Raw genomic sequence first — 17,963 nt, 5'->3', positions numbered from 1 at the left:
AATACAGATATATCAGTTTTAGAAGCGATTTTATAATTTTTGTGGATACTTTTGTTCTTCCACCAGAGAGCTATTCCAAGGTTTCTTGGGAAACTTCCCGCTGCATAATTTCCTTCCCCTGCCATGTTCCATGAGAGAGATGGAAAAGAATCACAGTGAGACACCAGGGGGAGGATTCAAAGGGACTCCCTCCTAAGCCAAATTCCAGCACTAAGGGAAATTTCCATCTGCTGGTGCCTCACCTCCTAGCATCCATATTCCCTTGAGGTTGTAGTGCTCTCCTGGCTCTGAAGGTCAACGAAGGCTTGACCTTTACAAGTCCACAACACGGTTAGCTTTGTCTAAGATGTAAAGATGCAAACGTCTTGCAAAATCCAAAGCCCTGAATGAATAGGGAGGAGAGAGTGAAGGAGGACACCCAGCACCAGCCTGACCTGAGTCCTACTTGAACTTGCCTTATGCTGTAGCCCTCCCTCGGTTCATGTAATCATAAGGAGGCACCGGAGTTGAATGTTTTGTTTTGATTCCTGTCAGAGTATGAAAAATGCACAGTGTTTTAACCAAGTCCATGGTCACTGCTGTCGATGGATCTTTATGACAAAGTTTGTGTGTGCAGGTTGATTGTCATTCTCATTGATGACACAAACTGGTGGTTTAGTTGATCATTTTAATATAAAACAGTCTCAGCGTGTCACAATTAGTTTTGACTGATACTTGACTTTACTAGAAAAATGAAATCTGTTAACAACTCTTTATTTATTTATTTATTTATTTATTGTATAGGTGGTTCCATCTGTAGGCTATTACGTGCTCAGACCCTATTTAGACAAATAAAAATACAAATGTTCTTCTTGTTTAGCATCCCATTGCTTTTGCAGTTTTCATATGGGGTCGCTGCCCCACGTATGCATAAGGTAAGATTGCCTGACATTTATAAGCAAGGACGTTAAGTTCTCTTCTAACCAGGAGAGAGAATTTTTGTAATTGACATCTACCATCCTGTTGTCTTCAAAAAATGCAGGCTTATTTTGATGGGAAATACTTTATATATTGGAGGGGCTAATGCACCACCAGAACATTTGTTTTTCCAGCTACAGTCGTCATAGGCACATCATTAAAATGACAACGGTAGCTGCTCCATGCTGTCTGATTCTGTAATGTTTTGACAGAATTTAAGACATGAATGAATGTTTGTGCTGCTAGTCATTGGTGAATCATACCACTTAACTGGAAGGGTCAACGAGATAAAGCTACGTGGTCTTCAGGAAATGAAAACGGCTTCTTGAGTTTGTGATTTCGAGCTTGTTTGTACACTGCTTTTGTTGGAAGTAGCATCGGCTGACGGAGATTAAGGCAAAAGCAGTGAGTTATTTTCCCACCCCTTGAGTGAGTGGTGATAGTTGTTGGAGGATGTGATGACAGAAGAGAAGTGGGTTTTAATTTTGTTTTTGAAGTGGGAGGGGGTGGGCAAATGGATGCTCAAGACACATTAATGAAGTTATGTTGACAACTGTTAAGTGTGAAGTCTGTCATGTATCTCATTGCAATGAATATGTCTTTATAAGCAAACTGTGCTAGAGACATCTGTGCAATTGTCAGCTGTAATTAGAGAAAAGGATGGTTCAGCAGTGGACATACAGTTGAAAATGAAGGACAAGGTTTTTTTGTGTGTGTGGGTGTGTATACTTCTGTTTCCAAAAGTGACATTTTTTTTTCACTACCTATTTTCCCCACTGTAGCTACTAAATCAAAATATATATATATATCACAGAATCACACAGAATCACAGAACTGTAGGGGTTGGAAGGGACCTCGAAAGATCCCTTTTTAAAATTTATTTTTAAAATTTCTCTTGTAGGATAAAATTTGAACGTTTTAGGGCAAACAGGGAGCTTTTTTCATTGTGCCCTTGTTGGTGGCATTCTGAAGATGTGTGAAGAAATGTGTTCCAAAAAGACTCGGGAAAGCTTGAGGTAAAAATGTCACTTGTCGAGTGTGCAAAATAAGCAAAGAAACTAATAATGCTTAGACCGGGGCATATTTGTGGTGCTCGCTTGCAGTACACACTGCAGCTGTGTGTCACGTTCGATTTTCCTAATACCTTTGTGACTGTATCATGGTGTTCCTTTCAAAGGGGCTTACATATATTGCACAGGGACAGCTGTTTTATTGTCAGAGGAAGGGATTTGCTCCCTGATTTTTTTTCCAGCCATGGAGCTCTCCACCGCTCTAAGTCAATTTGAGCTTAAGACAAGCAAATATATTTGAAAAAAGGCCTTTGTCTTTCTCAGGTAGTTGAATAACCTCTTGTAGCTTAAAACCTTTCTGCAGCTAGCAATGGCTCCACTTCCAGTGCACACAGTAAAAGGTCTGGTTCCAGCTGATATTAATGGGAGTTTTGCAGGAGTTGACAGTGGGAATAGCTCTTGGGTTAGTAGTGCAATTTGAAAGCTGTGTGATGAGAAGAGCAGCCCGGGCCTATCTGAACCCCTGATGTTGTCTCACCTCTTGCTGGAGGTATCAGTGTCATTTCTTTCTGTTTATGCTTCTTGAATATCTTTCATGACCTCTGGATTGGCCTTACTTTCCCCCTCCAGCTTGGCAGAAAGCGAGGAAGCAGCCGCAACGTACCAGGACTGAAATCTAATTCCAGATCTGGATGCTGTGATTTGGATGTGACTGGAAGCAGTGCTGCCTATCTGTCCTTGGTTAAAGACTGATTTTCTGTCCCTAAGGAAAATACTGGGAGAATGTAAAGCAGCGCTGATTTAGGTGGCCAGCAACTAGAGTTAAGGGTTTATTACATACCCTGTCTGTGAGGAGGAGGAACGAGGAGGAGCTATAAGTCAGCACCTTTGTTTAAAATACATCTGTTTCTTTCTCATGGTCACATTTTTTAAGTGTCAAATCTACCAGCTTCTTTTAGAGCTATGTGTTGGAGGAAGCTGTGCATTCTGCTAGCAGTAAATGAATTACATAATGGGAAGAATGTTTGCAAAGCCTATAGAGAAATAACAGCTGTTTTTTTAAGTGCAAAAAAAAAACCCCAACCCTGTAACATTTCAAAACTGTAGCAAGAACAAGGATTTTTTAAAGACCTGGATGAAAGAAAATCAGTAATGTGTAGGGGGTGATGAGTGGACCAGACACCTCACCTGTTTTATTCCTAGGTGCAGAGGGAATTTGGAGTGAGACGCCAGATGGAAAGCAAACTCAGAACCACATGAACTACTAGCCAGTTTCCTTCAGCAACATTAATTTACAGTCTCATGAGAGAACACCTTGGTTTTCTGCCAGCTTTGGCTTCAAGCAGGCTTGTAAGAGGACAGAGCAGAGCAGTCAGCAGTCCCTTTCAGGCCACACCGTCTGTGCGGCGAAGCAGACGGCACAGGCTCTTAATGGGACTCCGCTGAAAGAATTACAGAAAACGTCTGTGCCCCTGGTCCCTGGTGGAAAGCTTCCAAGTACGTTAATTATAATGCAGTACTGTGGCTTCTCCTCTCCTGCCAGGCATTTTACAGGACGCTGGCATCTTTATGCTACGAAAGCTGGCTTGCCCAAACTATTGTTTCAGGTTTTTTGACATGTTTTGCATTGCTGGATCCTGCTGGTAGGTGCTTCGTTGTTCAGTGGAAAGGTGGCTCAGTGGATGTGGAGCAGGTCGGGAAGAGAGGCTTGAAAGTCATTTTGATTTGCCTTTGACAGTGCTGTGGGATCGCATCACGTGCGATCACAGTGTTGTGATGCATCTCGGCCTTTTGGAGTGGTACTGCCTTGAAGGAGGTGTGTAGAAACACACTAAAAATTTATTTCCAAACTGCCTTTTCAAACACTGGGGCATCTCGTGTGGCACTTCAGTTCACTTTCTGATCTCACTGTTTTCTTTCCAAACTATCCAGGAGCCAGAGTGCCAATGGTTTTCTCCCTCCTCTCTACCTGGTACTTCTAAGATGGTATTAGCATTTCAGATATGTAAGATTTAAGAGATGAAAGTGCAGAAAATGCTGCTCAGTTTGAATGTTGCTAAGCATGCTTCAGACGACTTGAAGCATGTGCTGTCACATAAGTGTCTTGGAGGGCTCAACCCTAGAAGAAAGCAAGAGGCTTTTTGACAAGTGAGGTATTCCTCATTTTTGTGTGTAAACTTCTATTAGTGGATGGCTATTTCTACCACAGCAATAATGTGTAGCACAGTTTTTTGTGCAATACTTTTTTGTGCAAATAGAAGGCAGCATCTTCTTCCTTCACAATTTCAGATGTAATTGTCCCAACAAAGACAAGGATTAAGGGTCTGTCAGAGCTGTTTCCACCCCAGTGTGAATGAGTTAACCTTGCCAGTGGCCCCAGTCAATGGTCACTAATGGACTGTATGCAGTGATCTTGCACAAGCTATGGCTGCTTTGACAGAAATGGGATCACACGTCTCTTCAGAAACTTGTGCAAATACAAACCAATAAATAGATTGGCTGGCTTTTGTTTTCTGCCACCTATGGCTTTATAAGAATTTGCACCAGTACCAGTACCAGTGTGGCCGCCTCAGAGGCAGTTCTTGATACCAAAATGTTATGTAGGAGCAGAAGGCTAGCGCCTGTCAGGGTCAGATGTGATGTGAGACGTAAATGGCAAGCAGTTGTTATCTGGCCGTTCACACTGGAATAAATTCCACTTTGTATCATTTGCAATCTCTCATTAAATATTTAATAAGCTAGAGGGACAATAGCAGGAACTACAGGCGTTGCCAGGCTGAGAGCCTGCTGTTTCAGAGGGACTGCAGCACACTGAAAATGTCAGTGAAGGTTTGCAGTGCTTGAAACCATTTGTGTGTATTTTGAAAAGGGAGCTTTCTCTGGCCCAGCCAAGCTTGTTTTAAAGGTGCTCCTACCAGTGTAATTTCCAGGGTGCCAAAACCCACCTCAGTTATCAGGTGTAACATCCATTTTGTCTTTATCCCGACCTCTTCTGTTCTGATCTGCTCACCGTGCTTTGTGCCAGTAAGAAGGTAGGCATTTAATCATGGCTGCTAATCTTTCTGCTTTTTACAAAAATTTGAGTCAACTGTCCAGGCAGAAAGAGGGGAGTCACCAAAGTAATTTACCTGTTTTTGCTGCGTTGGCTTGCCTTCCTAGAGAAATTTAATCACTTCTTCCTTCCTTAGCTAGAAATACAATAGTGCAGAGGATACTTTCCTTCAAGTCCTTTCAGTCTTCTTTCAGTCTCATGGAATAATCAGGGAAAAAATGGCAGTACCTACAGAACTGCAGATTTGCTTGCCTCCTGACAGTCGCAAAGGAATTTGCAACCTCATGGGCTGGGCAGTTCAATCCTGGGCCTAAGAGGACACAATCTATTAGTTGTCTTTTTCTGCTGTGTCTTCTTTTTTTTCAGAAAGCTTCAGGCTGCCTTCCTCCACCTTCTCTGCCTTTGGGGATGCAGATGTAGGGGTAGACGTTTTTGCACGTGTGTCTCAATTTTCCTGGAAAGGCTTTAAACTTCTAGCTAGCTTGAGGCACTCACTACAGGTGCATTCATGACAGTACGCTGCACATGCTAGGTTGCAAAACTCACTCCAGACGTTGGGTGTATTCATGGGGCCGTTAAATACTCATTACCTAAGCTAATCTAGCTATGTTCTACATGCAGTGCAGCTACAGAAGGTGTGTGGTAACAACCGCAATGTTGAGGGCCAGGTAATATGAACCCTTAAGAAGCAGAATAGCTAAACACCTACTGGAAACCAATCATAAGAGTAACAAACCTTTGGCAGTAATAAAAATGCTTTACTTTTTTACTTTTTACATTTTTTTTTTTCCTCAGCCCACTGAAACTTGCTGATATGCTTTCCCAGCTTCTTTCTACTAGGTTGAAAAACAGTTCTAGTGAAAAAATGAGAGACTCTCACTGCACTTTCAACAAGACGTTGGATGTATGAGACAGTAGAGCGGGTGGTAGTCAAAAGACAGTCCTTCTGTCTTGAAGTATCTGATACACCTGCTTATTGTATTTCACACAGCAGCGGTTTATCAGACTTATGTTAGTGTATTTTGATGCACAAAGGCCTTTGAGGAATGCTGGAGAATATTGTCACTTTACAGCTTTTTGGGGAGGTTTTTGTTTAGATAGTGTAGAATGCAGCTCCTCAGGGTTGTGTCCATGGATGCGATATTGGCTGCTCTTTTTTGGGATCCAGAGAAGAAAGAAATGCAGTAACAGAATTAAACTGCTGAATGTAAGATAAATGCCATCCTTTGTAGTTGCCAGCAGCACAGATACTTATGTATGGCTTTCGTGCTTAATTTACATAGTGTTTAAGGAATATACCTACTGCTGCTCTTCCAAGTAAGTCCCATTTAGAAGTGATTTTGTCCCAAGGTCTCATTTGGAGCTTGCTGTCCTCATTGAACCCACCTGGGAGAAGTGACATGTGAGTTGACAGACTTGCTAAATCTGTGATTCCTGCCAGTGTGAGCTATGATAAAAGAAAAACTTAGACTAAGGAAGAGTCTTCAAATAATCTCACTTGAGGTGTTGACTTGCAGACCCTACGGCTCTGCTGTAGTGAGTGTGACGGGATGCTGTGAGAGGTTGTTATGCTGTGGAACATTAAGCACCTGATTAACCAGTCTCCTAACAGTCAAAGCAAGGAGAAAGCTCTCCCATCTTCTATCATGATGGCCCAGACAGACCAAGAACCTGCCTTAGCTATTCTGAATATCACCTCTTTCCCTGACCTTATGGGCAGCCTGTGGACACAAGTTCATCAGACCTTCAAAGATGAATTTTATAAATGCATTCTTGCACAGTGCACACTGGGTTAAATACAAACCTGCTATGCGTACAAGCTACCACACACAACTTTTAAACATTTTAATATTAGCTTGAAAAACAGCACAGCATTAATAAATAAATAAATTTAAAAAAAAATTGTTTATGGTTCTCTGTTGCGTAAACTTCAAAGATGTAAGTTTTGTGTGTATGTGTGTTCCTAAAGCATGTCTGCTACCATGTAGTGTAGAAAGTTTCTTTTTTTTTTTCTTTTATTTTTTTTTAAGAAAACTCAAAGACAGTTGCATTTCCATAGTTCTAAGATCTGTGGCTTTACAAAAATCATCAAATACTTTGGATCTGGAGAAAAAGCATGGGTGAATAGTGCTTCTACAGTCTCACTGTAGCCTGAAGATATTGATATCAAGCAGAACATGTCACCAGAACAATCCAGAAGGAAACATTATGTTTCATTTATAGGATTGCACTCATAAATGTTGGGGTAGTGTCTTATCAACCAATCCTAAACAATTCGAATGCAAAACAAGTAACTCACAGTGTGCTTTATTATTTTTTCACAATATTAACTAGACAGACATGAAAAGTTTAATGGCAGCATGTTCTTATAACATTTTAAAGACAAAGAACAACATAATCATATTAAATGATGATAAACTGACAAACTACATTACCATACATACATCATCCAAAGGTACTGGGTAAACGATATCTGCTTATGTACATTTATGCTGGTGATAATTAAAATTCAAATATTCAGAAGAAAAAGAAAAAAATACGCTACTTAAATTATAAAAATATATAGTTCTGTGTGGAATTTTTTAATGCTGTATAACTTGGTGAGAAAGATTTCATCATGTGATGAAGCTGCATTAACTTAGTATAGGAGTGTGATTTAAAAAAAATACAGATTAAATTGGCTCTTTCGTCTTCTTTTTGTGTAGCCTGGTTTGAAAGAGAGAGAGGAATGAAAAACAAAGCTGGGCTTTTGCAATGAGAAAGAATTTTTATGCTTATAAATCAAAAGATGTTTAATTTTTCGTTTAGTACTGAGCCATTAACTCATAATACAAATGAATCATTTTGCTAGCTTGTTTAAAGACAGAGAGAGGGAAAAAAGACAGGCTTTAAACATGCTACTTCACTACACGTTTAATTAATAGGACTTCTAGGTTTGTGAAGTTGAATGCAGGTGCACAGGTAAGCACAGTGTCATGCTTCAGGGTCAAAGCATGCAGACCTTACATATTTCTGACTCCCACTGACTGCGCAAGGGAGACTGTGTGCATGCAAGGCTGGGGTGTCCTGGGTCTATATTCTGTGAACTGTACCACATCAATGTTTCCTTTGCACATCTGCTTTCAAAGAAACATTTTTTTTTTTTCAAAATTGCTCTTTATTAGTGCAACCCTACTCAGACTGCGTAATCTCAAATCACAACAGCAAACCAATGAAGTTTCGTAATGATTGGATAATTTTATAATACTTTAAAATTTTTTTTTGAGATGATTGAAAAATTTTCTTAATTATAGTAATGTTGTAGTGCATGAATTTGTATCCAGGTTTAGTTAAAAGCTATTTTCAGACCACCTTGGGTGCACTCCTGCATCATCTGAAACTTGAGATTTTCTTACATACCAGTGTCATTCTCCATATCTTCCAGCCCCCTTCCTTATCTGTATATTCTCTGTTACCTCCACAGCCTCACTCCTCCTTTGTTGGATCCAGTGCTTGGTCTATTGAGAAATTTCCTTTGTGTCAGCTCTGATTTCAGAATGCTTCCAGATTTTTTTTCTTGTTTTTCCATTTGTTCCGAAGTTACTGATCTGTAACAGATCTTAGGTGATTGTAGAGTTATATTTTTTTCAGAAGCAAAATATTTTCTTTCACTATTTTCTTAATAAATGGAGTGAGAAGGAATTAATGACAAATAAATTAAATACAGCCGAATCAAGTATTTCTCTCAAATTCCTAAGGATTTTCTGTTTTGCAAAAGACTGCCTTCAGAATTAATTAAGTTTTATTGTGAAGAATAATCATGGGGTCTGTGCAATTGGTTACTCTGCCTTTGTATCATCCTTTGTCAAGGGAAAGAATGAAAGATGAACAAATTCCATTTAACAGTCATCTTTAACCAGGGAGATATTTCAGTGAGCTCTCTGATTCCCTCTATTTCTTGACCTCTTCCTATGTTGTCCTCTGATCTTCCACACCTAACCAACTTCAGAAGTGTCCCTCCTTCTTTTTTAACTTTTGCTTTGACAGCTCAGGTACACGGGGAGTGACCAGCTATGTGTGTCTGCGTAGTGACGGAGGATGGATTTTCACTGAAGTGTAGTCTTGGAGCATGAAAGTCTGTAAGGCATTTTGTGGGAAAAAAAAATCTATGTGGAAGTGTAATGAAGAATAGGAAAGACAGGAATTATTGCAAAAGAAATGCGTAAGTGAGAGGAGAGGATTTTATTAAAGAAGTTCAAGCTTTTATATACATTCAATGTTTCTACTATGTTTCTTAATAAATGTATTACCAACTACCGTTATAGCTAATGCAGCCACAATACTGTACTAGTCTGCAGTCAGGATGGGAAAATTCCGTTAGCTCTTTAATAAAATAAAATCATCAACAGTCATCACGACTCCTCTTTTTGCCTGGTATTAACTAGTACACTGGGAAGTCCAGTGAGTAGACACAACAGAACACAAAATCCTCAATATTCATCTAAATGTGTATCATGTGTCTTCTTCATATTATTTCTAAAGCAGCTTTAAAAAACTTTTGCCATTGGAAGGTATTAAAAATAAAACCCATTCAAATTATCCTTGTAGTATAGCAGCACTGGAATTGATAGTTACTCTTTTATTACTTTTGACAATGTAAACCTTTAATAAAATAAACAATATTGAAACAATTCGAGGTCTAATAGTTCATGAACTTTAATGGGCGTATGGGCACAAATTGAAACGAAGACTAGATTGTGAAATGAAACATTAGCTCGATACCAGCCAATTCCAGTTTTGAAATTGGCTTCAAACAAATTCAGCTTTGTAGCCGAAAAAATACAAAGCCCACACTCAATCCACAATACTTGGTTGCTCCCATTTAGAATGTTTTTTATATGAACCCTGCATGTATACGCTCACAGCTGACAGAAGCACTCTAAAAACAATGCAGGTGTTTCTGTTTTGATGCTGTGGTTTGTTTTTTTTTCTTTTTCTTTTTTAAATCAAGCCTAGTTTAGGTCACATTTTTGTGTTCTTAGAAACATTTCCTTTACATGCTTCTATAAAATTAAAAGTAATTTCAAATTTGAAAGGTAAGCTCATTCTGTCTTTGCTCATACAAAGTGTAGGTGCCATGACTAAGTAGCAGTAAAAATGCTGAGATGTACAACTCTTAAAAACAAACAAACAAACAAAAAAGCAGCTTTGAAGACACAACATCAACTACAGCCTTAACATTGAACATATTACATTCCCAAGTTAATGGAGCTATTTTGCATATAATGCCACAAAGTTATCCAACTGAAATCTTGAGGTTGAATCTACAGTTTATTCACTGCATTTTTTTTCAGCCTTATAGCACTTCTGTATTGTACGGTACGTTTTACTCAGAGCTTTGCAACCTTTTCTTTCACTCTCTGGATGTCCATTTACCCACAAATCCCAGACTTCAAAAGTTTCATAGAAAAAATAGGAGCGCTTGATTGAAGACGGAGATTTGCATTACCCAGAGCAGTCCGTGCGACACACTCAGATTCTTCTGCTTCTGGACCCCTCCGAGCACATGGAAAAGCCCCGCTCTGACACACATCGACACATCTGCTCTCAGAACACAGGTCTGTTTATAAAACTGTATATCAAGTAGTCTGCATTCATTGTACTTGAGTTGCTTTTAAAATAGGGGCAGATGACTTCACCCTCCCCTCTTCCTCCACCCTGTTTTCGCTTGAAATGACAGTAGGCACCTGTGCGACCGAGGTGTCAGAGAGTCTCTGTCCAGATAGAGGAGTTGGAGTTTCTTCGTCATCTTTTCTTCTGTAGACAGTCTTAGGAATTTGTTACCATGAAATAATTTTGGGGGTGAGGGGCAGGAGGATAAAGCTCACTTTCTTTTTCTTTTTTTTTTTCCTTTTTTTTGTTACGAAAATGAGCTTGATTTTGGTGTCCAGTTTGATAAACAAGGATAGTCAGAGCTAATTTGTAACTCAGCTGAGGTCTGTTTCTTGCCGAATAAAATTAAAACCTTTTTCAACTTTCAGGGACTTAGAGAACCACATTTAATTGGTTTCAAACCCCTGGAGGAGCTCCGTAAGTAAACAGGATTAGTTGCAGATACGAGCCCACTGAAGTGGGACACAGGTCAGGTCTTCAGACTCCAGCTCTGCTCTGTCGAAGCAGGCACTTAAGGTCTCCTGATGTTTCTGTGTCAATAGCCGTGAAAATGTTTTACTGCTGAGAAAATCATTGGAACAGTAATTTCCTGCAAGCCCCAAAGATTTAACTTCACACTTCTATTAAAAATTATTTCAGTTGACACACATTAGGGTACTGGATGAGACTATTATGACTATGATGTGATGGCACGACTGGTAACTTGTAAACGCATGTTTACAAGGCATAGGCAATCATATTTCAAACTGTAGGGATAGCCAAGTGTCCTTCAAGAAGTTGCCATTTTGACTGCACGTCTGTACCATGTTGAACTGTTTACTCCGTCAGTTCTTGCTGGCAGGACAGGGTTAGAACTTCGTTCACACTGACCTTTTCTTTCAGATCCCTCCCAGCCATCCAAAAAAATGCGAGGAAAATCAACACAATTACGCAGCCTTTAGCAGCTCAAGTAACTGCCTTCCTAAGTGTAAGCAGGTAGGTCTTTGTCAGTATATTTGCTCTTCAGAGATAAAATAATCCAGCCAGCTGCATTAATTAAAAAAAAAAAAAAAAAGAACCTAAAAGACAATGGGGCTCATTAAAGTTAAGAATAACAACATGATGTGATGACAGATACAACTTGCAGAGTTTCTGAAAATAGCAGGTTAAAATGTAAATATCTTTCAATAAATAATTTTCCTGCAATGTAAAAATAAATGATATTTCCTTTGGCAGTAATAGCTGATTTAATCTTTAGCCAGGAAGTTGTTTTGCTCATAAAATACCATTGTGCTACAGAAAAAAAATATTATTTTGCTGTTTTGAAAGACTTTTGTAATCCACGATAAACTGGGTGACTCTACTTATGTCCGAGATAAGCGCCAAGAGTGATGCAAGCTCCCACCAGAACCAAACTCAGGATAGTCTTCAGAGAGATCCAGGAGAAATCGAACAAAGGCCTCATACTGTTGCCATACAACTCCACGAAGGCATCCTAGAAAGGGAAATAAAGCAATATCAGAATCCCAGTAACTTTTTAAGAGAGGGAGGGGAGCTTCTTCACGCACAGTGGTCATCCAGAAAAACAGAAAAAAAAAAGAAGCAAAACACACAAACCTTTTAAAATGTGGTTTGGGAGCTATGTTTTTGTGCAGTGCTTAGCGCAAAGTTCTCTTGCCTATTTCTTTACAAATATTGCTGTAATTGCTTACAGCCTGACATCTGCTATAGGCATGCACAGTCTAACAGAAAATACAGGAACAGCATTTTAAAACATGAGTACCTCCCTTTTGGCTCCTCAATGTATATATACAAAAATACACAAAGGAGGCAAATGGAATTTAATTCTCCAAACTTTTTGTTTCCACTGGACATGGGGCATCTATTTTGCTGGTTGGCGTTGCTGAAAACAAGTCAGTATTTATTGGGTGGGTTCACATAGTAGCCACCGAGATGTTTCATCTGTGTGGATTAAAGCTGTTTAGGTGCAGTACAATGTTATGCCTCTGCTGGTCTTTCATGACTGGCACCAGAAGGGGTGACGTCTCAGTCTTGAACTCCTGACAGTCATACTTTGGTCTGGCTTCAGGGTCAGTCAGGCTAACCAGCTGATCTGGCACAAGAGTAACCCAGCCCTGAAAAAAGAGTTGTTTCTCTATGTGGTTGTCTTGCCACTACATTCAGCATGAAGAAGAGGAGGGGGAAATAACACCAGAGGGTTGGCCGCTTCTCATAGCCGCCCCCAAGTCGAATTGCATGGAGGCTAAAGGGAATCCTTGCCTTGAGCCCAAAACATGTTGTGTTTTCTCCTTCAAGCTGCAGTCCTGTATTTAAGGAGAGCTGCTCTGAGAGTGTCTGGAGATGCATCCAGGCACCGAATGGAAAGCCTGTTTAAGTATTAAAGTTTTTGTGGTCCATAAATGCAATCGGATTTTACTAGGCTAGTGATTAGACCGGTAACACCCTGCGGTTAATGTATTTCTTTCAAGCTGCCTGTGATTCAGAGTTTAAAACACAAACATGAAACTTCAGAGCATTCTGAGTGGTAAACTACACCGTGTTGCATGAAAACAATAAATAGTAAAGCTGAATGACTTTAAAAATGGGACACAACTCACAGCAGGGCTTAGAACAACTCTTTTATTTTGCCACCAGTCCAGGCCTGCACTCAAACTACTGAGATAAACCTATGAAATAGCTATCCGATGTGGAGTTTCCCATCCCTCTTTATTACTCTAGGCTTCCTTTTTTTTTTTTTTTTTGTAAACATTCTCTATTTATGTTTTATGTTATGATGCCTTTAGATGTTTTGTAATACTATTATGCTAGGAGCTAACCTGCCTTCTAAAATTGCATATATGTCATGGATTACTGCAGGAATTAAGACAGAAAGGTCTCCACCATTCATATAAACCTTTCAGCCACGTGTATTTTCCATGAATTACATAAGTTAAATTAGCCTTCATCATTAGCGTTCCCTAGCTATTGTGAGCATTTGTGGTTATACCACGAGAGGGCGTGTAAGGTTTTTTTATATTGTGCCATTTGCCTGTTCACTAGATGCTGAGTGAGACTCAAATAAGTAAAATGTATGTAATTTCAAAACGTGTCTTTATATTAAATAATATTGGTGCATATTGTATGTAAGAATGAGCGTGTCAGTAACAGCATAGCTATAGGATTTGGCCCACAGATTGACCTGAATCATGCTCCTCCTGTTATTTCTCCATGCTTGTTACTCCAGGCAATCATTTTCAAGCATGGGTATCCAAGGGTATTTTCTTAAGTGAAAGCAGCTTAACCTTTGGGGGGAATGTCTTAAAGCAAACTGTTCATTCCTGAGAAAATTTGGCAACTTTCTCGTTGCTGCCTGGTTTTTGAAATAGACATTTGCAAACTCTGGCCTTAATATTCAGCTGTGCTGTTGCAGAGCTGAAAAGCACAGAGTTTGCTGTGCAGCTCTTTGGAAAGCTTCCTTTATTTCTCCTTAAGGCTATGAAGTAACACAATATCCTAAAATGTTACAGACTGGGCTAAATCCTGTTGCCGCCAGTGCAGGCTCACTGACTTCCATGGGAGCTTTGTCTGGATACGGAGTTCAAGATCGGGCCTTATAAAAATACACGAAGGGTAAAGTTCAACACTTGGTGATATTATGGGTGGAAAAGAGAGGAAATGAAAAAAAACAAAACAAAACATGGAAATGCAAGTCGTGAAAATATTTTAACGTTACATTTCCATGGTTTCTTTCAGTGGGCTGTGTCTCACTTCTGTATAGTTATGACAGCTGATGCACACACACTATCAACTGCAAAATGAGCGTGTTTTGTGCCTTCTTTCTACCTTAATTTAGGAACATTCAGCCCAGTTTGGTTGGAAAGCCATTTCCAACGATTCAGTGATCTCCCGGTACTTGCCATGAGGATGGACAGAGGGTTACAGTAAAATTTGAAGACCTGGCAAAAGTATGGCATAACCGATGGTTCAAAAGAGGAATGCTAACAAAACCTGTGCAGCATGCAGTGCTTTTTCATCAGAGATTATTACAACAATAACATGAACCCAACCTAATGGTGTCTGCACTATATATTACAAGTAGCTCTTTATGATCATTCCCCCTCCCCTTCTCAAACATCCTGATTAGGCCTATTTCCGAAGCTTGTTTGAACAGCCTGTCACTATTTGTTTAAGTTTCAAACCTGTTTTAAATAAACACATGTCCATTTTATGTACTAAAACAAGGCGAGGGGGGAGGGAAGTATGACCCCTTACTGGAAACTATTTTAGCACAAAGAGAACCCTAAACAGAATCCTGACTGTTTCATGAGGTTTGTCTCCTTCTATAAACCCATGTTTTTGTCACTGGATTTTTGTCACCTAAACCGGTCTGTTTAAAATAAGAGAATCAGCTCTAAAACAAATAAGATTAGCAAAATTGCTTGAAACACTTGATGTACTCTGAAAAGCACTCTTTATAACTAAAGCAAGGGTCCCCTTGGCAAATAGACCGAGGCAAGTCCTGGCTTGGTCAACCTTTCTGGAAATGTTACACAATTGGAAAGAAAACGCTTGTAGGCCTTTATTTTAAGACCTGCCTATTTAAAATTTAATGGAAAGTTATATCCTGCATGTAAAATTATATCAGGGCAGTTAAAAGTTATACGGAAAAGAACTCTTCATTCAGCCCTGTAAGTTTTTTGAAAGCCATTTCTCTGGAAGCTTTTATGAACTCAGATCAGTCCGTCGTTGGTTTACGGTGCAAATTCACCTTGCCTGTTTCCACCCAGAAGGAAAGGTGGGAGTGTTGGAGGGAAAGATGCTCAGCCTAGGCACCTCTTGGTACCACGCCCCTGAGATGGTGGCCTCACCTTCTCGGGCCCGACTGGCAGGCCAGGGGCATGCTGAGAGCCCTGCCCGCTGAATCACCCATGGGGAGGGCAGGCCCCCGTCCTGGATGGCATTGCATGGCTTTCCAGGGAGCCTGGGGCCAAAATGGAGTTTGTTGAATTTTGCCTGTGAGGGTGAGGAGGTGTGAGAGTGCGCTGTGTCAGGGCCATCTCGAAGCAGAGGCTCTGTCTCACATTGCCCTCCTCTTCCGCTGGCCCATATTTGATCCACGAAACAAATGTCCTCTTTAATTACACAAACATTCTTTGCTTGCACTTGGAGTTTATTTAGTCTCGGTCCTCTTGCAGCTCGGCCTTCATCCCTGCCCGAGAGGCAGGCCCTAGCTTCCAGGCTGCAGAGGAGTAAATGCTTCCCATATGCTGCGCCCGGCGAAGCATTAATGACACGACTGCTCCCTCCTGACTATGCAAAGGGAAAAGCCAGCCTCGGCATGGCATTCTGCGTTTGTGACCGAGGGGGTGGTGGGGAGAGCAAACACGAGGAAGTAAAGACTTCCTTTTTCTACCTGAATCAAACAGCTGTTGAGGAAGTGACTTTATTTCCCTCGTTATCATTGGTTTGACAGGATATCCTCTTGAGCCACATTGTATTGAATGAAGAGCTGGTGAGACTTCCATTTTACTGAACGGGAATTGCCTCGCAGCTATTTCGTGCTGCCCTCTCCGTGACTCCAAAACAAACAAACACACACCAGCTCCACGCTTTTGAAGAAACCTGCCCAGGTTTGAATGACACGGCTCTGCCATCTGTCACGGTGGGAGAGGGAATGACATCCACTCCGATGCCAAGATGTAGCAGCTGAATGACTTTTCACTCACCACTGCCTCAATATGAGCAACACAAACTCTCGTAAAAGCTTTCGATCCTGCATGGTAACTCGTTTCAGAGAGAGCTTGGGGAGGGAGAAAGCCGAGAGAGCTGCTTAAATCGTCCCCTGTTTTCTATGCAGCGAAACCTCATTAAAATGTCATCTTGAAGCTAATGAGAAAAGTTCTTGGAACATAAAAAAAAAAAATAGATCTGTAGCTGTTATTCTCCTGAAGCGTCCATGGGTCTTTTATGCAAGCCCGAGTAGTGAGGACATGCAAATCAGGACAGCTCAGCCACAGACGGTGGTGTGCCGAGTGTGGTGTTTCACGAGGTCGGTATCTTTAGAGAGGCCGTTATCTTTTTCCGCCTGGGAGTGCTGACATGCTGGCGCTCCAGCCAGGTGCACTTTATCAAATTATAATGTGCTGGAAAAGAAGGTGTCACCACGCCACTCTGCTGACCACTGGCAGGGAACCTGCCCAGGGACTGGCTTTAGCATGTATACGCCCCATCAAATCCCCATCCAGGGTGTTTTTAGTTTGGTTGGTTGTTGGTTTTGTTTTCTGTTGTTTTGTTTATTTTTTTTGCCCCTCACCCTTGTCAGTGGTAGAAATGAATCTATTCTGCCTTCTGTTTTCACTAGACCCTACATAGTCTTAGATATGCAGCTTAGATTAGTTGCTGCCTGCATACCCTTTTGTTTCTCCAGTGATATCTGAGGTTTCTGTCTTTGGACAAAACTGATTCTCTTCACAGGGGTCTCACCTAAGTTCTTTGTTGTTCTTTGTTCTTGCTGTCTTTTTGTTTAAATGCTTGCACTGGTGAGCCTGTGGTCTTGGGGGCATATCTTGCAGCTCCTACTCATGCCAGGCTCTCACGGAAGGCCATGTAAATTCAAATAAATGGAAATAGTATTTGGATTATTTGCTATCTAAACGTGGCACTCAGATGGAGACATCTAAGGAGTAGAGACTAATTGTAGTTAGGTTTGTTCATAAAAACTGATGCATATACTTAGAAATATATTAATCTAACTGGTTATAGTAAAGGGGATGACTGTTCCTGTTCATACTTCTGGAGAACGAACCTGGCAGCAGACAGATTTGCTCCATAGTTGAGAGAGATGGAGGATCAACCCAGGCTATGGTCAACCCTTAAAGCATGGGGTTAGGAAGGTGTTGATCATTCAACTTGCACGGAAAGCCATGCAGTGTTCAGACAAGGCTGCATTCTTCTTAAACCAAGTCAGCATGAGAAATGTTTCAGCAATTTCGTCTTGGCATCTCTACTTAATTCAGTTAGACGTGGCTCTGCAATATGCAAAAGCCCAGACCTAGGGGAGGCTGCCTGGTTTTCTTATTCCTGGAAAGGCCCACATTAAAATGAGGTATTTCTGGCATCAGCTGTAATGTCACTGTAGCAGCTCATTGGTGGTATTTAATGGGTGCCACTTCTGAGGGAGCAATATTAGCATTAAGGAGAGAAAGAAGACAAGAAGGCAGTCTGAACAAAATCCTCCGTATTCAAACAACACAGTCAAACTCTACTCAGGCTCTACTCAGTCCTGGAGTCATACTACTTGGGTTGAATGCTAG

The 17,963-nt window shown here is 40.6% G+C and overlaps 1 protein-coding gene across 2 annotated transcripts in view; it reads right to left on the bottom strand.

Moving 5' to 3' along the window:
- Positions 1-7,310: 7,310 nt before the first annotated feature.
- BCL2 (BCL2 apoptosis regulator) overlaps positions 7,311-17,963 on the bottom strand; it is a 90,049-nt gene continuing 79,396 nt past the window's right edge. For both annotated transcript variants that reach the window (XM_038173909.2, XM_027451677.3), the window contains one exon: positions 7,311-12,145. In XM_038173909.2, the coding sequence (XP_038029837.1) occupies positions 12,011-12,145 (135 nt within the window). In that variant the 3' untranslated portion in view covers positions 7,311-12,010. The remainder of the gene's footprint in view (positions 12,146-17,963) is intronic.

Source organism: Anas platyrhynchos, chromosome 2 (genome assembly GCF_047663525.1).
Source record: "Anas platyrhynchos isolate ZD024472 breed Pekin duck chromosome 2, IASCAAS_PekinDuck_T2T, whole genome shotgun sequence".
Lineage (NCBI taxonomy): Eukaryota > Metazoa > Chordata > Aves > Anseriformes > Anatidae > Anas > Anas platyrhynchos.
This window is presented reverse-complemented; position numbering and strand designations above follow the sequence as displayed.